General features: G+C 43.9%; 1 protein-coding gene across 12 annotated transcripts in view; it reads left to right on the top strand.

Annotated features, from left to right (window-relative positions):
• The window catches only part of TRPM3 (transient receptor potential cation channel subfamily M member 3), a 797,690-nt gene that overhangs the window by 728,850 nt on the left and 41,457 nt on the right, over positions 1-27,383 (top strand). For all 12 annotated transcript variants that reach the window (XM_047102096.1, XM_047102090.1, XM_047102058.1 and 9 more), the window contains 4 exons: positions 409-549; positions 7,711-7,839; positions 12,309-12,560; positions 18,915-19,089. In XM_047102096.1, coding sequence (XP_046958052.1) covers positions 409-549; positions 7,711-7,839; positions 12,309-12,560; positions 18,915-19,089 — 697 coding nt within the window. The remainder of the gene's footprint in view (positions 1-408; positions 550-7,710; positions 7,840-12,308; positions 12,561-18,914; positions 19,090-27,383) is intronic.

Below are 27,383 nucleotides of genomic sequence, written 5' to 3'. Positions count from 1 at the left end.
ACTTAAGAGTCATTAGCATGAGTAGATAGAATTCAAACCCAGATCTGCCTGTCTCACTACTATGGGGAGGGGGTGGAAAGAAAAGAGATTCCTGGCCCTCCGAGGCTATGCTCTTTCTCCTCTCAGAACTCTGGTATCTTCCATTATGGAATCTTCCAGAGCTCCCATGGCAGAAGAGAAGATAATGGTAACAGATATCCCTAAGACCTTCCATCCCAGGCACATACCTTTGATTCTATATATGACGCAAATGCACACCTAGGGAAGGCACAACCTGTGAATCTCTGGGGACCTTGGATAAAACCCTTAGGTTCTGTGAGCATGCATTCCTGATGTGTAAAATGAGCACATTGAATCGCATGCTCTCCAGAGCCCTGCCATGATGGTGTCGATTCTCTTCCACTGTAGGCGATGTTGGGACGAAACAATGGGGAGTCTTCCAGAAAGAAGGATGAAGAGGAAGTTCAGAGCAGACACCGGTTAATCCCCCTGGGCAGAAAAATCTATGAATTCTACAATGCACCCATTGTGAAGTTCTGGTTCTACACTGTAAGCACCTTCCTTTTTCTTCTTCCTAATGGGTGACCACAAAGAGCCAATGTCAATTTCACGTGCACCCTTGTGGTTTCCTCTGTGAGTCATAAGGATCACACAGGCAGGGATGAAAGCTTTTCCCAAGAGTTCTGTAAGACGTGTGGAGTTTGTGAGGCGGCTTCTACAGCTTCTGCATTTCTCCTCCTTGCAGAAAATAAAGGAAATGGTAAAAGTGAGAACTAACAGAAATAGAGGTGGGACGAGTATGAGTCTAGCAAAAAAATAGATGTCATTTTATAAAACACTTGTGTGTTCTGGGTGGATGAGCGCTGGATCGGAGTTGCCCATTTTAGATGCCAATCCTGGGGGTAGGGAACATTTGAAGGGTAAGGGCTGAGCAGAGTGTTCAAAGTAACGCCACTAAAGGTGGGTAGCCTAAGTGCGTAACTACTCCCAATCTGCTAGTGTCATCAAACAGCCTTTCTTGTTCAGACATGATGAAACAACATGCCAACCAAAGCAGCAAAAACTACTCGAAGTAACTACAGTCACAGTGGCGATTGTTCCGTGCGCACCCTGCAAATATTTTGTCTCCACAGGATGAAATCTTGTCCCTGAAATAGCCTCTTGATATGATAGAAATGGCTAGACTCTTGGTTTCCTACTTCTGTTTTTCATGAAGGTGAGCTTCCCCCAGGTCATCTCTGGTTCTCTCCAGTCACAGTGGCACTGTGCCAGATGAGGGACAGGTGTCTGTATTTTTGGCCTTTCTCACAACCAGCTACCCACCAGGCACCTGAGTCAGCAAAGGAAAATCCTAGTCTGAGGCCAAGATGACTCAAATGACCAGATGAGGTGTTTCTGTGCATGCGTGTGGTCCCGTATGCCAACACTTAACGCTGCCTTTCAGTGAGGCTTTCTGAGCCTCAGCACTGTTCACATGGGGCGCAGAAAAATTCTTTGCTTAGGAGGACTGTCCTGTGTACTGTACCATGTCCAGCAGCACCCCTGGCCTCAGTTCACTAGATGCCAGGAGCACTCTCCAGCCCCCACGTATGACAACCACAATGTCTCTGGACTTACTTTGCTACCAGCTGAAAACTACTGTTGTAAACTACGGTCTTAAAAGAAGATATAATTGAAATATAAATATTAGATTTTTTTAGTGAAGTAAAAATTCAGGTTTGTGAATACTAAAAATAGAAAATAATTCTCCCCCGAAAAAATTAAGATGTACAAAAATAATTTACATTTATATATTTTATGCAGATATTAAATTTACCTTGCAGGAAACAACTTAGTGGGTGACAAGCATGGACTTTGGGGTAAGACAGGCTGAGCAGAGATCCTGTCTGGGCCCCTTAGTATTACTGTGTGACCTCAAACAAGTTACTTTAGCGCTCTGTGCCAAGATTCCTTAAGATGGGGATAATAATAGTACCTACTTTGTAGGGTTTAGTAAAGATTAAATGTGTTAAAATATGTAAAGCACTTAGAACAGTGCTTGGAACGTGTAAGCACAATATAAATGTAACTGTTTTTATTCCTAGGCTAGTCACATTGCATGGCAATAGTCCGTGTTTTTATTCATCCATCCACCCAATAGTGACGATATCATTTTTTGAACACCTACTGTGAGGCACTGTTATAAATTCTTTACATATATTTTCCCTAATTTAATAGTTTTATCAAGGTAATAATTTTACCCAAAAAAAAAAGATAATTTTACTACATTTTACACCCACTTCTGTCCTTCCTTTTATACCAGGATGCCTCAATTACCCCAGCCTAGAACAGGGCTTGGCAAACTATATTCCCACAGGCCAAATCGAGTCCCAGATCCAGGCCTATTATTGTGGACTGTGAGCTAAGAATGGTTTTTACATTTTTAAAATTGAAATAAAATCAAAGGAAGAATACTTTATCATACGTGAAAATTATATGAAACTCACACTTCAGTGTCCATAAATCAAGTTTTATTGGAACACAACCAAACTCATTCGTTTACCAATAATCTGACTGCTTTTGTACTAACAACTGTTGAGTCAATTACTTGCTATAGAAAGACTGTCAGGCTTTGAAAGCCTTAAAAATGAACTCTGTGGTCCTTTACGGAAGAAATTTGCTAACTCCTTATCTAGAGCATAAAAGAACTAATAGAAACAATAGTATAAAGAATTGCCTATCACCTTTACAAATACAAGACTCATTTGTCCTGTCTTTCTAAGACATCTCTCTCTCTCTCTTCTTGATCATTGTTCAGCATTAACATTATTTCCTTGATTCCCTTAGTCCCCATTTATTCAGCTGTGACAATTTGTTGGCCAAGATGCTTTTAAGTCACAAATGCCTTGGACAGTGGTTTTCAGTCTTGACTACACATTGGGATCGCCTGGAGCGCTTAAAAAAACGACACCACCTGGGTTCTATTTAATCCACCTATTTATCTATTAAAAAAAAAAATTTAAAGGTACCTGAGTTCTCTATTCTCAGAGATTCTGGCATCATTGGTCTGGGCACAACCAAAGCTTCAGGCTATTTCAAAGGACCCAGGTGGTTGTAGTGAGTAGCCAGGGTTAAGAACCACTGCCCCAGACAGAAGGCCCAGTATTTTTTTCCAAAACTTCTTTGATGATAAAGAATTTTGTTAGAAATGCACATCGTGGCCCTATCGCAGACCCATGAAATCTAATCTCCAAGGAGTTGCTGAAGTGGCTATATGTTTAACAAGCTCCCCAAGTGAGTCTTATAGTCCAGGAAGCTTGGGACACACCGCTCTCCTCGTATCAGATGCCTCCGAGAAGCGGAGCCTGTGTGTCCAGCTCCCTTCTGCGCGGCTGACGGTAGACTCAGCAAACCCATTGGACTGGACACCCCAGTCATGTTGTTAGTGTTTACATAATGACTTCCAGAAATCCATAGCTGTGTGTTTACAAAGCCTAGGCCTCGAGGAAGTGCATGGAGATGAGGAATGACAGATTTTTAAGTCCCCTCCCCAGAGATGCTTAACAGTAAAATTCGCTTTAGATCAAACCTCCCATTTGCTTTCGGATGTGTTCCTTCCTATAAGAGTATTTCCCACTCTGGTTTCCAAAAATATCTCCTTCTGTGTACACTCCCAAGTTTCTGAAAGAGGGAACACACCTCATTTCCACATAAGTTCACTTCCATATCTTAGCAAGTTTCCAGAAGGCCAGGTTGGGTCCTCTTCTGTTCCAAGAAGAAAGGAGGCGGGGATCCAGCTGGCTCCCAGATCTGGTCTGTGATGAGAGTCATTTCAAGTGCCCAGCTGGAAAGGATGCCGTTGCAAGGTATAAAAGAGGAACCAAGTCAGAGGGCAAGGGATATGCTCTGGGCTTCTCCAGCATGGACAGACTCCTGCCTCTGTTTGAACACCACTGTGCCCCCTCCCCTCTCCAGGGGCAGGAGGAGAAAGCTCACCAGGGATCCACACAACCTGAAGAAAGCTCTGGTGCTTTCATTGCATAGTTTGGGAGTTGAGCATCTTGGTTAATGGAGAATGTATAAAAAGAATATATGAGCAAATAAAATGCAAATCCTTAGAGGATGCCTACTGACTTAAATAAGCATCATGAAGTTATGTTTCTGTTCAAAGTTTTGACATTCTACACACAACTTGTTAAAGCTTACAGAATATATGTGTGTAGACACACACAATTTTAAAGCACGTCATGTTAAGGTAATCTGTAGCTAGACCCCATGAATGTTGGTGAGTTCTAAGATAGGTTGCTTCTCAGACAGCAGACAGTCCTCTGTTGTGCCATGTTTAAAGTCATATTTTTGGAAGTCTGTATTTTGAGAGTTGTCCCAAAATGTTATATTATAGCTTGAACATGGAGAGAAAAGAATTATAGAGTAACTGGATTTAAAGAAGAGGCTGAGGGGCATTTGAGTGGCTCAAGGGGCTGAGGGTCCAACTCGTGACAGCGGCTCAGGTCATGATCCCAAGGTTGTGAGATCAAGCCCTGCGTCGAGCTCCGTGCTGGGCCTGGAGCCTGCTTAAGATTCTCTCTCTTTCTCTCCCTCTGTCCTTCCCCCACTCACTGGCTCTGTCAAAAAGAATAATAATAATAATAATAACAAATAACAGGCTGATCGTGGAAGAAGCATAAACAGTAAGGAGGGCAATTTAAAAAAGGAGAGGTATGGCTAGTTAACCAGATCAAAAGGAAACAAGTACTGAGGTAAGAGGAGACGAGGAATGGAAGTTGCTTGAAAAAAGAAGCAAATAATTATTTTAGCCACCATTCATTTGGCCTCGACAACTGTTAGGAACTAGATACAGGGGCGCCTGGGTGGCTCAGTCAGTTAAGCGTCTGACTCCGGCTCAAGTGGTGAACTCACGGTTCATGAGTTCGAGCCCTGCATCGGGCTGTCTCCTGTCAGCGCAGAGCCCACTTCAGATCCTCTGTCTCCCTCTCTCTCTGCCCCTCCCCCACCTCTCTCTCAAAAATAAATAAACATTTTTTAAAAAGGGAGATAGATATATATTCTCCAAACCCCCCCCCACCTCACCCCCCCAATCCTTCCAAAAGCTCTGTAAGGTCAGTAGCCCTCGTCTCCATTTCACAGGATGGAGGCCCAGGCAGGTGCATTGATGTACATGAAATGATACAGCTTGGAAATACTCGAGCTAGGATTTAAATCCAAGTTTCCCTGACTGCATCTACATTCCTTCAGCCAAACCAATACACTAAACCTGTATTCGGAGGACAGAGGCAGGTTGGAAGAGATGCTTAAATACTAAAATGCAGAGGTTCTGTAAGAATTGTGTGGGTGTCATTGGGCCTGCGTGTGACAAGAGAAGATAGTTCTTTGGAATGTGTCACAATGAATTGGGTGAAATAATAAAAACCAGGGCAGTTAGAGAGACTCATTTCCCCTAGAAGCAATAAATATGATCCAACAAACAAAAGGAAGCAACCAGAAAGAAGGATTTCAGGCCAGAAGGAGGCTGAGAATATGTTTTAGAGTTTTGCTATTGAAGTCTGCTGTGTCTTGTGAAATACAGTACTCGTGGGGACCGAGAGTGGATGCCCGTGTATAACGGTAAACAGCAACCATATGAACCAAATTGCATTTTAAACAGTATCCCACGTAATTTCAAGTAGAGCAGATGCCTCAGGTGAGGTTTCCACACTGTGCTAACAGCCCCAGAGGGAAGGAGTGGGGGCCGAGGTGTGGATTAAAGTGACAGTCCGTGAGGGGCACCTGGGTGGCTCCGTCAATTAAGTGTCTGACTTCGGCTCAGGTCATGATCTCCAGGCTCGTGAGTCTGAGCCCGCGTCGGGCTCTGTGTGGACAGCTCAGAGCCTGGAACCTCCTTTGGATTCTGTGTCTCCCTCTCTCTGCTCCTCCCCCACTCACACCTTTTCTCTCTCTCTCAAAAAAAAAAAAAAAAGTTAAAATTTTGTTAAGTGACAATCCCTGAAGGGGTGAGTAGACAAGAGCGCATCCCTGAGGTGTCAGGTGGAGAAGGAACAGCCTCTCCGCAGCTGCCCTCATGCTTCCGCTCCTGACCTCACTGAACTCTGACATATGTTCACCTTGCAAGAGACCAGAAATTATATGGTTGTGTCTGTAAATGCGTCATCATAGGGGCTTTAAAAATACCTTTGACTCCTATTCAGAATCTATGTATCCATTTTATTAAAAAAGGAAAGGAAGGAAGAAAGACAGCAAGCGGCCCCATTAGCAGAGAAAGGAACGTTTCTCGAGCTCTGTGGGGCCGCCAGTTCCCCTTTCTGTCTCGCAGTCAGGCTGTACCTTTCCCCACCTGCTAAGGTGCCTGCAGGGCTCCAGAGTCGCACTGTATCTCCAAGGCCTCCACCCTTTTGCCCACACTGTGTCCTATTCTTTGCTCTGTGGGCTCTGAAGAGTGCAGACAGGAATAAACCCGCTCTCACTTCCTGCTCACAGCCCCCGGGGCCCCGAAAGCCAGCGAGCGCCTTACTCAGCTTGAAGCGTTGCCTAGAGAAGGTTGAGCTCGTATGCCATTTCCCCGAGGGGGAGTTTTTCTCCAGAGGTTCCGCGGGCCCTGACACAAGAACCCCACCGGCCCTCCTACACTCTACGCACTCATCTAGACATAACCGAGTCCTCCAGTGACAGTCACTAAACCTGAGCCCCCAGGGGTTTTCAGCGGACACCCAGCACCTCAGCCAGTGCCATCGGGATTCAGCCTCCGAGGCCAGAGCCCCGTGAGGCTTAGGCCCCCCTCCAAGCCACAGTCGGCTACAGAGACCCATTCCTTTCTATAAATTGCTTTATCTTCTCTTGTTTTCTTTCAAAGAAGCAGAAACCAGGGAGGAATATCCCAACTTGGATAGGGTGGGGAGGTGTTGCAATAGAAAATGGACAAAATCCTCCCAGGGCACTGCTAAGCCAAGCACATTAAGGTAGGAGGAGAAAAAAAGAAGACATTAACTCAGAAAACAATTCAAGTGGGACTTCAAGATAAAATCCAGTCTATTTTTATGTTGGTTTGACCAGTTTACAAGTATAGTATGTGCCTTCCTTTCCTTCCTACAGACATTTCACCTACCTGGCATTCATTAGGCACAAATCCACCGTGTGCCCTAGTTCAAGAACCTGAGGCTCAGGGCGCCTGGGTGGCTCAGTCGGTTGAGTGTCTGACACTTGATTTCAGCTCAGGTTGTGATTTCACAGTCCTCGGATCCAGCCCCGCCTCTTTGGGATTCTCTCTCTCCTTCTGTCTCTGCCCATCCCCTACTCATTTTCTCTCTCTCTCCCAAAATAAACAAATAAACTTAAAAAGAAAAAAAAAAAAAAGAACCTGAGGCTTATGCATGAACAAGAGTAGCACTGAGAGAAGAGGTCCCCTTTTTAGCCAGAAAGACACAAGAAACGGTAATAGCCAAACAAAAAGGATGCATCATGGCACAGAAGTAAAGGCAAAGTACTGGACCCAGGGACACATGTAAGGGACAAAAGGAAGATAGCACATCACATTATTTCAAATATTATAGTCATTTTCTTAAATTCTTTGAATAGTTTAAAGCCTTGAAGTTCATTTTGTTGTGAATTCTGAGTCCTGCTTGCTGACCTTGCTTTGTTCTGCCATGCGGCGGCCTTGCCCAAGGGCCGGGCTCCCGGGTCTCCGTAGCCAGAACACTGTATTGTGTTTCCTTACAGCTGGCGTACATCGGATACTTGATGCTCTTCAACTATATCGTGTTAGTGAAGATGGAGCGCTGGCCTTCCACGCAGGAATGGATCGTCATTTCGTACATATTCACCCTGGGGATAGAGAAGATGAGAGAGGTAACTGCTTTCATAAAGGAGAACATAGGAGAAAAACAGTGGTCGGTTACCTTTGTGAGTGGAAGGGAGGGGCGATGCTAGGGATCCAAATTAAGCCAGAAACCGTTTTCTCTATGCTGCACAGAAATAATGGACTCGGCCTCGAGGGCCGGTGGCAAACCTGGGGAGGCGTCATAGTGTGTGTTTTATAGGGTCATCACTTCACGCCTGCTCGGGGTTTGCTCTAGCTTTTGCCAACAGATCTCTTTCCCAAGAAGAGTTGTCTTCGACACTGTTTACACGTCTCTTTCCTCGACCCTATAAACAAGAGTTTTCAAATTTTCCCATTTTTCCACTTTTAACTCCCATTGCAACCCCTTACTCTGGGTCTCTTTGGCACTATCATCCAATACCTATGATTCTCCAAATGCATTTCAGCAGCTGTAGAAGGAACTACGCTTCCATTCATTAATTTATCCTCCACTTTATTCCTTCTCAACATTTATTATGCACCTGCTGAGCACCAGCCTCTCCACCAACCCTAGGAATCACTGAGGTGGGCTGAATATGTTTCTTGTCCTTCGGGTTGGGGGTGTGGGCCCCTCTCTACTCCCCACATTCCCACCTTGTTAAAGGAGCCATCATAACCCCACCCCCCCATATGACTTGCTTGAAGTTCAAAGCCAGAGTCAGGGGCCTTCCCAGTCTGAGCTGCTAAAATGAATGTGGTCAAGCGAACGTCCACCAGAGGGCTCTGCAACTCTGCTCAACGCGCTCCACCAACCCATTCCCTACGCTGTAGGGAAGGCACGCTTGTGTGATGATTCTTCTGCATTTCCCCCTGGAACCACAGTCATCAGGGCAGGTCTTTTCTGGAAGAATTACTCTCTGTCAAGTCCACTGCACCTTCAAGAGCTCTCGAACAATCCTACTCCCAAAGCTACAGTGAGTGAGAAAATACATCGGGATCCATACAAAAATGGATTCCTACAAATCCACAAATTCACCCTTGCCTTCATTACCAACAGGTTAAAATACCCTTAGTCTCTTAGGTTTTAGTTCTCTTTCAGAGAAAAGGATGCAGTATCTATTAGATGCCGTCATACTGGGATCATTTAAAAAAATCTCTTAAAATACATTCAGAGCCCTTCTTTGGGGTTTTTGAACTGCTTCGGGGACACTTAAATTCTAATCAGCATGTCCCCATGCTGAGAGTTTGGAAGTATGCACTAGTCCCTTTTTATAAAAAGCTGGATATTCTTTTCAATGGATGCCCTGCCTGGCCTTGTTCTAACTAGTTGTGTACTGTTCGGCCTCCCCATTCACAATGCCTTCTACTTCCTGAGCACGGCTGTGGATTTCCCATTGGTAAACTGAAAAAGCTGTAATAAATTTGCAGTGCTCTTTGTGTAGCGCTCTGACAACGGAGGCCTGCTACCGCTAAGGGCTCTCTGGTGCTGTTCAGTGCTAGCTCCTCTCCCGTGATTTAACGCCCAGATGCATATTACTTCCCCATGATAAGCAGAAAAGGGAAAGACTCGCGCAGGGAGACTGGAATCCCTCCAGGGACGAGGCTGGAAGAAGACAGGGAGCAGCCTGTACTCCGTGGACTGTTCTGGAAGAGGCTGCCAAGCAGGCGGGCTGCCAGGAACCTCCCGGCCTGGATATCCATTTCTCCTGAGGCGGCATGTAACAGTGGCCCGGGCTCTGCAGGCTCGGGTCAGCAGGGGGTCATCCCAGGAGTCCTGGCTCCGGAGGAGGCCGCGCGGGGAGGCCCCCACCGCCTTCGTGGGCGAGCTTTTCCTTGTCAGCCTGGCGCGGCCGCACCCCACACCCCCGCCCCAGGTCCCGGACCCGCTGAGGACGCTCAACCGCCCAGGGGCTGCGGACCCCACAGGTCCCGCCTCCGCGTCGGCGCAGGGCGCAGGCACGCAAGATCCCGGACACGTGGAAATCTCCGTAGGCTTCCTGGCCTTCAGGGATATACGAGCGGGGCTTTGTGGTTTCACAGGCGGCCCTCCCATTCCCAGCACCACATACTTCCGCGCGCAGTCACCAAAACAAGCCGCGGGGATCCCTCAAGCGACCGGAACTGTTTACACCGTGCGTGGGCGGACGTTCTCCCGCGGACCCTCCTCCCTGCAAGCCCGCGAGGGCCAGACCTGGCCGTGGCGCGAGGCCACGCCCACTCCTGCGGTCGCGCCCACTCTGCGGCCACGCCCCCTCAGAGCAGGGGGTCGTGGCTGGCCCAGAGCCGGTGGGAGAAGCTTTAGGGCCCGGGTACCTGCGTTCTTGCTTTACCCTAGCCTCTCAGCCTTGACCTACCCCCCCCCTTTTTTTCTTATGTTGGGATTTCACAGAAATATTTCCACAGTTTAGAAACTGATGCTATCAATCTCTGTTGACCAGTTGTAGGAAAGTGTGGATGCAGGAATAGAAAAACTCCAAGGCATTTCCCCTCCGCCCCCCTGCCCACACGCAGGGAGTTTTCCCTAGCTAAGATGCAGCGGTGTGAGAAACCGCCAGGACGACGACAGCTGCAGGAATCCCTGACGGGGAGGACAGTGCTTCTCTCAACCTGTGGACCCCAGCTTGCCCTGAGAACTTGTTATGAATGTAAACTCTCCAGCCTCACACCAGGCATTACTGAAGCAGAAACTCCAGGCGTAGGGCGCGGCCATCGTGTTTTCACCAGCCCCTAGGTGATTCTGATGCCCGCTCAAGAAACCCTGGCCTGGGGTTTAGGGGTGAGTGTAGCCCTACAGAGGAGGAAGAATGAGGCTACCAGCTGGCTCTGGCATCTCGCACAGCATTCCAAGCCCTCGTCCTGACTTACTAAGACCTCCCTTCCTTAAGTATTTCAGGTCACAGCAAACCATTAAAGGGGACAAGAGGATGCAAATAAACAGCTGCAGATTAGACCCTGTCCCCTGTCTTTGCTTTCCTCTCTTTTGAGAGGAGATTCCGAGTTGGGTGATGGCTCAAAGAGATTGAAGTCTCCGGGTAAACCCAAAGGCCCAGCTACGCAGCCTCTATAGGCCAGCCTCCCTGGCTCCTCACATCCGGGGACAAGCTGTGGTGTCGGACCAGTGGGACCCACTCTCCAACTATGCGTTTCATAGAGCCTCTGTGTGGCAGCAAAAAGGCCCCTCTAGATTTGAGGGAAGTCAGAGCCCTACCCAGTACCTAATGATATGTAGCAGTCAGTCAACAAACATTTAATTGAGAATCTGTTATGTAACAGGCCCTGGGGCCCAAAGGGTGTGCCTCAGAGTTTACAGTCTAGTGGAGATGATAGGTGGGTAGACCAACACAGACAACATGTTTACCTGCATACAGAAGTTAACTTCATAGAGTGACAAACTCTTCAAAACCGAAGATAGGGTAATACATTAGCAAGTGACAGGGATGTGGAGGCCCCTGCAGGTAGGATAGTCAAAGAAGATCTTCCTAAGAAAGGGAAATTAGAGCAGAGACCTTGAGGATGAGGAGGAGCAAAACATGTAAAATTCTGGGAGAAGAAAATGCCCAACAGAAGGAACAAGTGCAAATGTCCCGAGCATATAATGAGCCGCTATGTCCGTAGGTGTGGAATGGGGGGAATGTGGTGGGCTGTGAAATGAAGCCACCGTAAGGAGTTTGGGTCTTTCTCTGTGTGTATTGGAAGCCATCGAGAGATTGAAATATTCATTTATCACAATTTGCTTTAGTTTTTGTTGTTGTTGTTCATACATCTCTCAAATCGCTCTCTTTTTTAGATTGTGGTATAATTTACCCGGAAGAAAATAAACAACTCATAGGAAAATAATAAACTCATTCTTGTTTATAAGAAAATAAATAAACTCATTCTGTTTACCCATACAACTGTGTGTAATCACCACCCAGATCATGGCTTCAGTTTTTAAAGATCATTCTGTGTGCTAGTTAGAGAATGGGTTGAGAGAGAGTAGACACCGATGGTGGCAGGAATACCAGTCAGAAGGCTGTTGCAATCATCTAGGTGATGTGGTAGGACTGAGAGTACAATGGCAACAGCGGGTGGTGGTGAGCAGTGGTTGGATCAGATTGTATTTAGAAATAGAGGTGATATTGATGCAGATTATATGGATGTGATGAGAAGAATGAAGGAGTCCTCCCTGGTGGTCTGAGTAACTCAGTATGGTGGCACTCTTTACTGAGATGGAGTGGAATTTCAGAGATTTGCAGTGTTTCAGGAATCTGTCTTTTTATAGCAAAACCCTAATGGGTATCTTAGGATAGTAAGGCAACCCAAAGGATCAAACTTCTTGCTTCTGTTTGCCTCTGGAATGCTTGTATCTTCCTGGTCTGAGCTTAGCTCGGTGGTATATTCATAGCATGCGAATATTCAAGTAAACACAGGTAAACAAAACAAGCTACTGATGTCAACTAACAGACCAAGCGTTTTCCAACTGGACCTAAAATATGGACTGAAACCAGACCTAACCCCGCCCTCTTTTCCTGTCTTTTAGATCCTGATGTCAGAGCCAGGGAAGTTGCTACAGAAAGTAAAGGTGTGGCTGCAGGAGTACTGGAATGTCACAGACCTAATAGCCATCCTTTTGTTCTCTGTGGGAATGATCCTTCGTCTCCAAGACCAGCCCTTCAGGAGTGATGGGAGGGTCATCTACTGTGTGAACATCATTTATTGGTACATCCGTCTACTAGACATCTTCGGCGTGAACAAGTATTTGGGCCCATACGTAATGATGATTGGAAAAATGGTAAGCAGGGTTCTCTGATTCTGTGTTATAAATATGCAGAGGAGAAGTGGCAGTAATAGGAAGAGGAAAATCACTCATTTGGGCCTGCTGTGATGGTCTGAGATGGCCCTGGGGGTGTTTTGATTTTTAATTCCTTTTGAGCGTTTGGGAGTTTGACTACATCTGTATACATCACTGGAAAATTAACGATCACTCACCCATTTACTTACTGAAAAACATACACAGATCATCTCTTTTGGGCTAAGCACCGGAGTAGGAGTTGGGTATTTAAAGGTGCTCATTCCGTGAGATTGAAGATGAGAGAGAAGTAATTACCATACAGTGTGCGAATGCTGTTAGAGAGATGTGTATAAAGGAGCATAGAAAAGACAATGTGGGTCAGGGACGGCTTCGTGTGGAGGTTACATTTTAGCTGGATCTTGGAGGAAGAGTGGGTCTCCACTCCAAATCTTTAAAAGATTTTTAAATTTTAACATTTCTTCTTCTTTTTTTTCCTAATAAAGTCCTTGAAAAATTCCTTTCCCTACACAAAGGGAAGGAAGTACAGTCTATTTTAGTTGAGTTAGGTTGAATTTTATTTGGATATTACGTTCTATCCATATATCATGTATTTTGTTACACTACTGGAAAATGGAGAGTTAAAAACTGGGTTCCAGAATGATGCCCCTACCTATTCTTTAAAAAAGAATCCCAGAGGGTGCCTGGGTGGCTCAGTCAGTTAAGCGTCTGACTTTGGCTCAGGTCATGATATGGTTCATGCATTCAAGCCCCGCATCAGGCTCAGTGCTGACAGCTTGGAGCTTGGAGCCTGCTTCGGATTCTGTGTCTCCCTCTCTCTCTGCCCCTCCCCCACTTGTGCTCTCTCTTTCTCAAAAATGAATAAACATTAAAAAAAAAAAAAAACTGGGGCGCCTGGGTGGCGCAGTCGGTTAAGCGTCCGACTTCAGCCAGGTCACGATCTCGCGGTCCTTGAGTTCGAGCCCCGCGTCAGGCTCTGGGCTGATGGCTCAGAGCCTGGAGCCTGTTTCCGATTCTGTATCTCCCTCTCTCTCTGCCCCTCCCCCGTTCATGCTCTGTCTCTCTGTGTCCCAAAAATAAATAAACGTTGGAAAAAAAAAATTAGAAAAAAAAAAACTTAAAAAATTAAAAAAAAAAAGAATCCCAAGTGGCAAACTAATATGCTTTCCCACAAATGGCTGTGGACTTGTTCCTTGACCACCCTGGTTTCCGGACTCTCTCCGTAAAGACTCAGCCCTAGGAGGACAGCAGTAGTGTGAACCCTAGGGGTGCACAAATATATCAGCTCCTGCTCCAGACTCACTAGAAGAAGAAGAGCCCTCTGCTCAGAACCTAGGTGCTTCTTATCAATTACCCCACTTTTCAAAGTGTGACCCTTACTTCACCTTCACAGGGCATATGTGGAAAAGCCAAACACCTCCATCCTACCATGGTAAACGCCTCTTCCTGAAAAACTCTGTTCTAATAACCTCCAGTCTACTTCCACTTGTGGGCTGTCAAAAACTAACAATTGGTCAATAGCTGTCCTTTATCATCCTCCCTCAAATTTCACTATATACATCATCACAGCTGACCTTTCAGTCAGCAGATCTGTGTTTATCATTATTATTAGTGTGTGGGTGCGTGTGTCACTCTACTGGAACGAATCTTAAATAACCAAGACTCTTCCTACAAAAGCGCTGAGAAACACATGTAAAGGGAAGGAGAATTTGAATCCAAAAGGTAGGAGTTATGAGACCTTGAGAAATGTATTTAACCTCCTTAAGACCCAGTTTACTCATTTAAAGTAATTATAATAAATGCAAGGTTATATCTTGCAGGGCTTTTGTGATGAATAGAAATAACACATGCCAAGTAGCTGATAGGGTCTGGCTCATAGCAGGTAGTTGATAAAATTGCATCTGTTATGTTTATGTGTGCCTTCTGTTTATGAAAGTACAATAAAAAGTGGGGAGGTGGTGAGATATTGGTGAGCACGGTTATTCCACTCTATTCCTAACCCTTTTATACAAAAGCTTGAGACCTATAACACCAGTATTGCTTAGGGGAGATATCACCAAGCCCATTCTAGAGAGGAAGAACTTGAATTCAACAAGCTTGAATTATTTACCCAAAACTGAATCCCAGTTCAATTGGGATTTTTGACTGGGGGGGGGGGGGAATGTGTATCTTACTCTATTGCACAACCTGTTCTATAATCTTCTCTGTTCTTTTAGTAATGAATTTGAGATTGTGGTAAAGATTCTTATGTCTAAAAGCAGAGAATCTCAATTTAGAGCCAGTGGGAGAGATTTAAGAGAAAGGATCAGTGGACCCTCCACCTAATTTGTGTATAAAAATATGTGGGGGTATGAATTTTCTGGACAGAGAAGACAAGCTTCCATGAGATTCTCAAATGTATACTCAAATGGACCCAATGAAAGTGAAGAGTTACAACTGCTGCAAAATTAGGCCAAGTTTTCTCAACCTTGATACCATTGGTATTTCAGACTAGATAATTCTTTGTTGTGGGGGCCATGCTGTGCATCACACAATATTTAGCAGCATCACTGGCTTCTACCCACTAATGCCAGTAGTGTAGGCGTGCACATGTGCGTGCGCACACACGCACACACACATATGCTTATGACAACAAAAACATCTCCAGACATTGCCACATGTCCCCTGGGGACACAATTGCCCTCTGTTGAGAAGCCCCACAGCAGACGGTTACGTAATCTGATTGCTTGTTTTTCTAATTGATCGTTGCCTTGTTGTTTTGTTTCATTAAATAAGATCTGAAGTCTCAAACAAACCAAATATATCACTTTAAAATGTTGGATGGCATTTAAATAGTTGAAATAACTAAAGTCACACTAAACCAGCAAGCTTATTTTAAAATCTACATCTGTTATTTTAATAATGGCATAATTATCCCCAATTTTGACTAGAATGAAACCTTACTATGGAGCAAGTGAGCGAAATGGACTGCATTTTCTCTGCCTTCCAACTTATGAATGATTCCACTTATAAGTCAGAAATAAGTTGAAAATGGGTATATTTGGTGGCTTTGTTCTCTTCATGGGGCTTTTAAGATAATTAGTTAAATAATTGAGTCTCTGATCCAGAAGGTAGGTAAAATATGCCTATAGAATTTATCAGTGAGTTAGATGGACTGCCAGGTGGGAAGCTTAATAAAATATGCCCGCATGTGATTATTCTGAAAGCCCCTCAACATTACAGAGTCCCTCTTCAGTACTAAACAACCAAGGAACTCACTATACCCTGTGGTCTAGGGACAGACATCTGATAAGATACCTGGACACAATACATAGATCAAGTATGATTCAGGCACCTGGGTGGCTCAGTCGGTTGAAAGTCCAACTCTTGATTTTTGGCTCAGGTCATGATCCCAGGGTCATGGAATCAAGCCTGCATCAGGCTGTGTGCTGAGTGTGGAGCCTGCTTAGGATTCTCTCTCTCTCTCTCTCTCTCTCTCTCTCTCTCTCTCTCTCTCTCTCTCTTTCGACCAAAAAAATTAAAAAAGTAAGATCCCAACTGATCTTTAAATCCAGGATCTCTTACTGGAATCCTGACCCCTTTTCTTTATATTCCACTTCTCAATGCAATTCTCTAAGCCTAGTACTAAACTCACTTGTATAATGCAGAATAAAAACAAGAATTATAATAACTATCATTTACTCTGTGCCAAATACCATGTCAGACATATCATCACTACAACCCCATGAAATGGGTTTTAGTATCTTTGTTTAGCAACGGAGTAACCAGAAACCAGGCAAAAAACAAAGGCAAGATACCAGCTCTTACCCAATGAGACTTCACAACCTGACCTTCCAATTCTAATAGCAATGCATTAACATTTACTGAGACCTACCCACATTGTTTCACATATTGTCTCATTTAAGCCTTATGAAATTAATATGCATGGTGATTTTCATTATCCCAATTTTGAAAAAAAAAAGGAAAAGAAAACCAAGATTGAGCAACTTGCACATGTCCACCTAAGCTATTTTTACTAGCAGAGGCAAGATGAAAACTCAGGTGGTCAAACACCTGAAAACGTGCATAACCACCACCATATGTACTCACCTGCATAGAACACAACCTACAGATATTTACAAGAGTGAGACAGAATCAGGTCTCTTAATATTGAACTGACTGGACAATTTAACTGTAAAAACAGAGGTACCCAGCCCTGGTTTTTACTAATAATGTTCTACTTCTGCATTCTGCTCTATCAGATTTCAGTATTTGTGTGGAAGACTTTTGTGAAATAGATCAAGTTGAGTGGGAAGAATGTTTCTTGTCTTAGATTGTTTTGGCCCTTCAGGTAGGTAGCACAGTCAATTTGAATGAAAACAGTCCTGAGAAATTGAATTAGAACAGTTGCTGTGTGTACTGGCTGAGTTTTCTTGGGTCAGACTAGCTCCTAAATCTCATGAGTACCCACCTTCCTCTCCCCACCCATTAGTGGAGCCATTAGTGTTTTTTCATTGATGGAACGTTTGGTAAATAAATGATGAAATAATTTTACAAAATAGAGGATGGGAAACAGGCCTATGTTTCCTATAAAACTGTTTCGACACAGCTGGCTTGTTCACTTGTAAGAGAGTCCTGAGGCCACTAAGCTGTGAAAGGAATAACTAATTAAGTAGCATGTATCTTTAAAAACAGTGAACAAATATGAATGAACATCAACTTTTGAGAAATTCTTATTTAGTTTCAAAGTCAGATGATACTTGAAAGATGGATTCAGAAGTTGCCTTGACAGTTGATTAATTGGCCAAAAATATTTTGAGCCCTCAGTGTCCTAAGGCAAAGCAGAAGGCTATTGTGTTTTAATTCTAATAACAGGCACCATGGAATATTGTTTTAAAATAAAATTTTAAAGCTAATTTAAATCCTTCATTATCAATGATAGAATTTTCATTATTCTTTCTTTGTGGGTGGGTATCCCTTCAGGAAGTTTGATATCCCAGAGAAGGTTGTCTTTTGTGTTAGATGGTTTGGTGCGAGGGATAGAAACCAATCTCCAACTAGCTTAAGCCCAGGAGGGATATACTGACTTATGGCAGGGCATGATGAAACTGGCCTTAAGGGTTACTGCAGTCAGGCTCTCAACCACTTTCAGAACATGCTGTCTCTCTCTGTCTGGAATATCTGCTTCATTCACTCTCGATCAGTTTTACTGGTGGGGGACTCAGCCTCAGACACTCTGAATTTATATCATTACAGAGAAAGAAAGGGAGCTTCTCTATCCCAGCTTCAGTTGAAAAAATCCAAAGAGAGGATATTGGTTGGCCCATCTTGTGTCACATGCCTACCTCCTATCACTGTTGCCAGAGGGTGAGGTACCATCATTAACCTAGCCTGGAAAAGACACGACATTTGTGGCCAAAATGGGTGGGAACTGCTTCTAAAAGAAGGAGGCAATGGGTTCTGGCCAGACAAAATAATAGTTATTACATCCTCATCTATTTTTGGTGATAAAAGGAAAGTAATTTGGCATATGAGAAACAGATCCTTGATAATATGTATCACGAAAACAAGCAAAAAAGAAAGGAACAAAGAGGAACGAGAGATAACATTGTGCTTGAATGCAGTCAAGAGAATTTTATAAACATGTCAAGATGAAAGTCCAACATTTCAACAGCAGACACAGAAATGGGCCATTAGGCAACCTGATTCTATTGCCGACAAAAACACCCTCTATAACTGATAGGATATGCTGCAAGAGAATTAAGTACAGAAAGAGTGGTTCTCTGAGAGACTGGTTTGTGGTAGAATATCAGGCAGTGAGGTGGGGCCACAAGAATAAGAAGGTGGATGGTGGATATGTGGGCTGTCCTAGCTTTGCTTGCAAGTAATTACTTTCTTGAGCATTCCAACTCTCAAACTTAGGGAATTTACAACATTGCAGTAGTTCTTGAAATAGTTCGATCATCCCAGGTTCAATTTTGCTAAGAAGAAAGTGACCCAGGGAGGACACTGGCTCCCAGGAACAGAGCTGGATTCATAAAGAGACCCGAGCTTCATGTGACTCCCATGCCTAGTCTTAACTAGGTAGCACAGACAACAGTGGAAAGTGAGGGGCTTCCTTTCTATGTGTGCCTTTTTTTTAAATGCTTTTGAGTTACTGATAAAATTCTGTGGATGTTGTTTCAATAGACCAAGTGTTCTCTTTCTTACTTGGACACAGCTGTCTACCTATATATCCCTTGTCAGAAGTGTTGAAAATGAACCTCCTTCAAAGGTTTCCATCAATGTTGATATCATAGGAACACTCAATCATGTGGATTTTCTTTTTTTTCTCCCTCTGCTTCCACACCCTTCCAGATGATAGACATGATGTACTTTGTCATCATTATGCTGGTGGTACTGATGAGTTTTGGGGTCGCCAGGCAAGCCATTCTCTTTCCCAATGAAGAACCATCATGGAAATTGGCCAAGAACATCTTCTACATGCCCTATTGGATGATTTATGGGGAAGTGTTTGCGGACCAGATAGACCGTAAGCAAGTTTATGATTCTCATACACCAAAGTCAGGTATTGAACTTCAATTGGGTCATGTCTTTTCTGAGTTCATTTGTTTGTTCTCAATAAATGGCTCAAGATAGAGGACCAATTCCTAGCTTGCTATCTTGGAGGTAAAAAACAATTATAGAAGGTGAATATACAATTTTAACAAAGTAGTCCTCGGGTGTTTTTTCTGGTATGTCATCACTGTGACACAGATTGACATCAGGTGTACCAAATTTAATGAAGAACCATTATAAAAATGGTTCCCCCTAAATTATTTGGGGATTGAAAATCCTAGGGCCATGTGTTGAACATTTCAATATTATTAATATATTATGTCATTACTTCCCACCCCTACCCCAGCCCCCAGCCTGTAAAAACTAAATTCCTTGGATTTGACTTCAGAACAAATAAACAAGTCTCTATTTTGCCATCAGAATTCAAGAGGGCAAACATCTGCATGGTGTTTTCCTTGCAATGGAAACTATTCCCTAGCTCCTTTTCCCACTGTCTTAAATTATGTGCTATTGAGACTCAAAAGAAGCTAGTATTCATTGCCTGGAAGTATGGAAAATGCCTTAGGTTGTAAACTGAGTTGCTTGCTGTAAATGCCAGGGGTAAAAAAAATAGTATCTATATCATGAAATGATTCAGTGTGAGGAGCAAGTGCCCGCAGGCTTTGATGTTTCATGCCCTAATAGAGGCTGATTCTCTATAATAAACACCCTCTTATATAGAGTTTGGAGATAGTTGTATCCTATGAATATGTTCCCAGCATTTTATTTGGACCAAATGTCAGGGCACACCAGGCATTGGGACATTATCTGGGAAGAAGGCATCAGGAAAGAAGTATCTTTCAGTATGGAGAAACTGGATCCCTGGAGCACCTACTTCCCATTTTCCCTAAGGAGTTTGGCTCTAGAAATAACATCCCTCCAACACTGTCGAATTAACATTTTTGAAACATTTTTTGCTGACAAGCCAGCCGTCTGAGTCCTGGACTGTGGACATGGATTAGGGTTACATAACCAGGTAGTATAGTTTATTAAGAGCAGGAGCAGAGACTACTCAGCATCCCCCTCCCACCCCCGCCAATCCCAGGTAGGGCTGAGACCAAGTAAATAAGGAGCAAGCAGCAAAGAGTCTGAGCCCTCTGGGCCCGTGTAGAGCATGTGTACATTGGCAACAGGATACATTAATAGGTCATTTTCCCTCCTGTGATGGATTTTGAACAAATACCTTTCTTAAAATGAGTTATCTGAGGCCAGAAAGCTTTTGGGAACACCTCATTGGAACAAATATTCATTTCAGGAGACTTAGCCGAGCTCACTGAGGAAGAATTTTTAACTCCATCTCCTAGTTGGCAATGTGCAGCCTTCACCACGACAGCTTTCCAGGGTCTGGGGAAAACTCTTTCGGGATCCTCCTTTCAGCTGGTCCCTAAAGGCAGAACGACTAAAAGCCCATCAACGATCATTTTCCTCAGAGATTAAATGTATTATTCCACCCCCCCTCCACAAAATTGCTTTCCACATATATTATTTTGCCTTCCTTAGTTCTCCTTTCTTCCCCAAAATGAGATTAAGCCCCCATGGGTGTTTTGACAATGCAACATCTTGGGATGGGAGAAGGAAGGAAGTGTGGGTATGTTTTATAAATGGGATTCTGTCTGTCCCTCTACAAGTGGCCATTTATTGATGTTGTACTATGAGCCCAACCTAGTGCAACAGACACCACCATCTGGCTGAATAAGAGGATTTATTATTGTTATTCTAAAAGAAGGGCTGATTGTAGTTTAGAACTGGAACACCCCCCCCTCACCCCAGAGATGGAAGAGAGGTGTTTTGTGTGAGTGAAGTATGAAAATAGATGTCCCTCGTTGTTCATTAGATCTGTGGTGCTCTACATGTGTGAGAATCAATTTCTACCCCAAATCTCAATATCTAAGTTACCCAGCCTTGGATGGATGCAAACTTTATGACACCCTTCCCTGACTTACCTTCTTTTTTGACATTCCAAAATTGGCTGCAATGGTAGCCAACTGTTCTAAGCTAAATCAGCCAGTTTGCTGTTTAGAGTGCTAACGAGTATTTGTCCTTTCTCAAATGACCCCCAAATTGGTCATTCCATGTGGCCAAGGTCACAGAACATCCCTATTTTTAAAATAATTTGATTTTCATGTTATGGTACTGGACAAGCCCAAGGGGCATTGGGTGACTGCCCCACCTGGTCATTCAGAATTGCCCAGGAGACCTAAGAACCAAGCCATTTGAGAAAGGTACAAATCATTTATGCTGCCCTACGGTGTCTTGCCTCTTTTCTGTGCGGTGTCCAGGCTGGTTTGTGAAGCATGTGTTCAGGCTGATTGGATCTCATGTCCACCTGGACCCATGGCCCTGCCCAGGGTCTGCCAGTCCCATCCTGCGAATGTGCCCCTGTGTGGGCCTCTCCCGCGCTGCTCATTCACACACACACACCTTCTCAGAGCGACTCATTTCTAATGTGATGCACGTGTTCCATATCTAACTCTGTTTTTAACTGCAAAACTGCTGAACCCATTTCATGTTTGGGGAAATGATCTTTCTTGGCATAATTGTATATGGATGTATAATGGGTCCCAAGGGGTGGGTTATTACTGTCTTTCTTATATCTCAGAAGGGAGGACAGCTTTAATGCCCTCACTTCCGGAAGGCAATGTTACTGAACTACAGATTTTTTACATGCATTCCTTTTATTTTTCTTATAGTTTATCCTAAGCCCAGAAACTTTCAATAAGGTGAAAACAGCTGAGATGAGACTTCTAAGGTTACTTTCCAAATGTGCTCAGACCAAAAGCAAAAGAAATAAGAAAGAATGGAGTCACTGTAAAATCACAAAATAATTTAGGTGGTTTTCGCCTCTAAACTAGGTTAGATTAACACAAATGACAGTCTGGCATTAATCTCGATTATCTGTAGAGGCTAAAATATTTGCTTTGTGTCAGGAGCAGACGCAAATGCAAGATCGTGATTGGCAGCAGCAGATAATGAAACAAACTGGGGAAGGGACAGTGATGGTCTGCTCTCTCTGGACGTTGTGCCCTGCACCCTGATGAACTGATAAGAATTGAACTCACTGTTGTTGGCTTGGTTTAGTTTGGGCTTGTGGTTATTTTTCAAACGACCCCAGATCATCTTAGATGTTGACGTTATATATAGTACTAGCTCTGTAAGACCCAATGTATGGGCTACCATTCAGTGACTCGGGCCCCAGCTTGCTAAAAGTATTGCTACCAAATGATGACATCCTTATAAGTGTCTCATTAAGGTGACCCATGTTGCATGGCATCTGAGAGCTGGTCAGGATCCCCCTGGAGCCTGACAGGGGGGGAAAAGCCACTTAGCGAAAAGAAGCAACAGCACATTCATGCCAAGGCCAGGGCAAAGCTAAAATTAGGTGGACTCTCACCAGTTGCGATATCTGGTTCCATGGTGTGAAGTACCTAGAAATATACCTTTGTTGGCAGAGAAGATGGGGTGTCTCTAGCTTCCTTGAGCCTCTGGATGAATGAAATTTCCCTTTATTTACAAGGCATCCTTGTGTTGCCTGCCACACACACAGATTTCCCAGACTGTACCAGGGCAGGGGGAAAATGAATCATGCTCTTGAATGCATTAAATCAGGGTCTAAATTTAGCCCTTCTTTCTGCTGCTCTGAGTATTTTTATAAGTTTGGGTAGTAACGTGAAAGCAAAATGTCCAAAACTTACTTTTTACCGTAACAACTTAATATTATTTGGCTGTTCCTCTTGGCCTAAATTAACTATCCAATCTACTTAATGCATGGGGTCATTTTTTCTAAAACACTTCTTTGTATTACTTTTCTGTCTCAAATGATGTGTTCCTCACTTCCAGTGTGGAAAAATGCCTGCTTGTGGCAAATCTTAGAACAGCATGAACAGAGAACATGGCTATTGTTATGCATTTCGATCCTTGGACTCCAGTTTTGGAAACTCAGGGCTCTGCATCTGTTTGGTATTCAGGACTGACCTTCTCTAATGGATTCAGAGCACACTAATGCCTAACAGCTATAGCGTGGGGAGTGCTGCCTGACCAAAGAAAGTATTTCGGAAAAGAAAAACTTGAGCCAATGCCAACTTTTGGGAAAGGGGGAATTGTTTTGCTGGGTTTTGTTTTCGCAGATTGCTAAGGAAGCAAGCCAATCGGAGGCACCACCCCCCTTTCTCTGCCCCTGAAAGTCAGCTTACATTCTAGAGAATATCCACCCGACTTGTTTGCTAATGCAAACTGAGGCTTAGTGAGTTTACAAACAGCAGACAGGCCTTTGTGATGATTCAGTACGCTATAGCGATCAACATTTGCTCCTCTATCATAATATTCATTTAGCCTTTGCCCACAGGTTGGGCCCCATTTTTAATCCATTCAATGGATATTTATTTTCAATCCTACTATGAGCTGGACACCAAGGTAAAGAGATGCACATGGCAGAGATATTGTCTTTAAGGAATTTGCAGACCAAGAAAGGCAAACTGACATTGACACTATGTATGTGGAGATGGAGTCCCAAAAGAAAAGTGGTCGGTTCTTCCTACGGTGAGCGTGGGGGCCACAACAGATGAAGCCTTGCAAAGAATGGGAAGGTTGAACTGAGACCTGAAATGTGAGCAGATATTTGCCGGGCAGATGGGAGCAGGGGGCTGTGAAGGAGAAGAATGGCACTCGAAACTGAGACTCAGCGTAGACAGTTCCAGGCACAGCAGGTAGTTTAATACGGCTGACCGTAGGGTGAGAGGCAGGAGGCAAGAAGCAGAACAGATGGGTCTAAAGAGAGAGACAGTAGTATAGATCTTGGAGGACTTATACTCCATGTTCAGGGTGGTACCATGATCTGACATGTTTTAGTCAGAGCTCTCAAGCAAAAATATAAAGATGGGAGGTGAGAGCACACTAGCTAATAACAGTAGCAGTTGGAATGGAGAAGATAGGCAGCATGAGACTTTAAAAAGGTAAAATCACTGGGGCGCCTGGGTGGCGCAGTCGGTTAAGCGTCCGACTTCAGCCAGGTCACGATCTCGCGGTCCGGGAGTTCGAGCCCCGCGTCAGGCTCTGGGCTGATGGCTCAGAGCCTGGAGCCTGTTTCCGATTCTGTGTCTCCCTCTCTCTCTGCCCCTCCCCCATTCATGCTCTGTCTCTCTCTGTCCCAAAAATAAATAAACGATGAAAAAAAAAATCTTAAAAAAATAAAAAAAAAATAAAAAGGTAAAATCAGAAGAACTTGGGCAGAAGTCAGGTGGGGCAGAGGATGGTGGTGGGGAAGTGGAAGAGGATTTAAGACGGAGAAGCTAACAGGTCACGCTAGGGTTTCTGGCTTAGTCTCAAGAATGACATCATTTAGTGAGATAGAGAACCTAGCAGTAAGAACTATGAAGGAAGGGGGATTTGTTCAGTTGGAGTTGGATTGAGTTCGAGGTTCCCCTAGGAATTCCAGGAAAACCATGAAGAAGGCTATTTTGTGTCTAGGTCTCTGGAGCTAAGTAGAAAGAGGTGGCCTGGTGGTACAGATCTGGAGATCAAGAATATAATTCCAGTTAAAGCCAAGGAAGTGGGTGAGCTTGCCAGGGAGCACAGGTAGAGAGAGAAAGCCAGAGTAGAGCAGTGGAATGGAGGACAGTAACCAGTGCAAGAGAGGACAACAATTAGGTGAATATTTAGAAAAAGTCCATACAGTTAGACCTTTAGGAAGTCACTGATAATTTTGGCCAGAGGATTTTTATTTCAAGAGTGCATGCAAAAACAAATTACAGTGATTTAAGAGCAAACGAGCAGCAAGGCAAAGCATTTACTAGGGAAGAGAGAGGGAGAAGTGTTGTGTCTGTGTGGAGGTGGCAAGGGGAGGAGGAAGATCAATGAAGTGGGGCTTTGAGAAGAAGAGTAATGTTTTGTAATCACCACTTAGGAAAGCCACTAAGTACACATCAAAGGATTGCTTAGGGCCACCTATTTGCATAGTTAGGTTGTCTGTTTTCTCAGTCAAGACTCAGCAGCCCAGATCAAGAAAAACAAATAGTTGGGTTAATCCAAGATTGAAGCTTTGCTATGCCAGTATGGCAGAAAGAAAGGAGACTGCGTGTTTTGAAGATGGTTGCAAGGGTCCTTAAAGTTACACATTATGAGGTCTAAGATGCAAGGAGAAGAAAATAAAGGTATAATGTTGGTAAGTACCTAGGAGGAAAAAGAATGGACAAAAGACTAGAGAACTAAGTGCTTTGAGAACTAAGGATCCTGAGACATGTGGTGATAAGATGTTGTGGCCAGAGAATGGTAAACTGGTATTCAGAGTCCAGAGCTAGGACAATTTAGGATAATGATAAGGTCCAGAATAAGTTCTAGGATATTTTGGAATTGAGGCCAAGCATCTTGAAGCTAGGTTCTTCTGTGTTTGTCAATGCAGATACTTAAGTGTCCATAGTGACAGAAGAGGGAGTGGACAGGAAGACTTTAATCAGAATGACCTGAAACTCAAAGGAGAAGGGCTTTTTGAGCAAGAGTGAAAAGCAGTGGTTTGGAAGAGGCAAAGTATCAGTGACAATGCAGACATTACTTATGGGGACCACAGTGGTGGATGTACAAGAATGTGCAATTTTCATTTGAGAAGGTTCCAGGGCGTCTTTCTGAAAAATGAGATTTAGTGAAGACAAGAAAATGAAGATGGGGGTGGGCTTATAAAAGTATGAGAAAGCAGAGGAGTATGTGTTCAATGACAAAGGTGTTCCAGAAGGCTCTGGGGAAAGGGAGAAAAGGGAGAGATAGTGGGAAAATTCAGTGATCAGAGAGCCCAACATCATGTGAGGACAATAGCATAGATGAGGATAGTTGACCAGAGGAATGTGCACTGCAGGAATAGAGGATGATACGTAAGAGAGGTAGGGTGGGAATAACTATTCCAGAGTTTTGAGGCAGCTGAAGACAGGAGCTGTAATGGTATAAGGGGCCAAATTGGGCTAAGGATAGCGAGGTCTCATAGGCAGTTTAGAGCAACCTTTGCCCAGGTTTCTAAGATTGTGTTGAGGACAGATTGTTCTGATCCCTTAAATGGATGGAAGTGGAGACTTTCTGTGGTGGCACAGAACAACCAGATTCTAACCAGATTCTGCCCCAGATGGTGTGGAGAATTCTCCATCTTGGGGGAGGCTCTCCTTTTGAAATGAGCAATGGCCTGTGACACTAGGGAGGCATCATTCGTTACCTTTCACAAGAATGGGCTTTTATTACCACCTTGGATTATTCCATTGTTCTTTAACTGTAGACATGCTAACACCTTGCCTACAATTAAATTTAGTCCTTGGCCCATCCTGGCCATTTTCAACCTCTGCTGTAATTCTGCCTTTAACAGAGTGCTTTTGGTACATCATACGTTTGCATGACTCTTCAAAGCCCATGCTTTTTCTCCTTTACCACAAATACTCCAAGCAAGTCCTACATAACCCAGTGGAAAATAAAGCATCAGCAGATGGGATACATTTAAAATTTTGAAACTTTCTCCAAAAAGCTCTAAACCACTTTTTAAAAAGTTAACTTGGTAGAGAAAAGTTAGCTTCCCATCTAACTGTTGGGACTATTTTGTCACCTATGGGGAGCTAACTTCTCACTGGGGACAAAAGATATAAAAATTGCATACCCTTTGAATAGAAGCGAATCAGTAGGGTTTTTCCTAAAAACTGTGATGGAATTTGTTCTCTTCAGCGTGTGCAAAATAAAAATGGGATTCTGTAAGATTTAGAGAAAAAACTAAAGTCTATGGCGATGCTGAATACTAAGCCAATAATGAAGGACTTCAGAAAGAGTTCATGTTTGTACCAGCAGAAAAGTAGCAGGAAGTTTTACTAAGAACCAGTTTCAGATGAAATTAGTCATTAAAACACAATAATAGGGGCACCTGGGTGGCTCAGTCGGGTAGGTGTCCGACTTCGGCTCAGGTCATAATCTTTCGGTCTGTGGGTTTGGGCCCCATGTCGGGCTCTGTGCTGACAGCTTAGAGCCTGGAGCCTGCTTTGGATTCTGTGTCTCCCTCTCTGTCTCTGCCCCTCCCCCGTTCATGCTCTGTCTCTCTCTCTCTCTCTCTCTCTCAAAAATAAATAAACATTGAAAAAACAGTACTAGTCTGCCTTCTAATGAGATACAGGTAAGGAAAGGTAACCACTATAGGTTGAATACTAGAGACACCTGCATGGTATGTCACTCAACCCAAAATGATGTTGAACATCCTCTAGAATAGCATTAAAGATG

The sequence above is a fragment of the Lynx rufus genome, unplaced genomic scaffold (assembly GCF_022079265.1).
Source record: "Lynx rufus isolate CCGP_SWC_20201006 ecotype Redwood Valley unplaced genomic scaffold, mLynRuf1.p SCAF_10, whole genome shotgun sequence".
Classification (NCBI taxonomy): Eukaryota; Metazoa; Chordata; class Mammalia; order Carnivora; family Felidae; genus Lynx; species Lynx rufus.
This window is presented reverse-complemented; position numbering and strand designations above follow the sequence as displayed.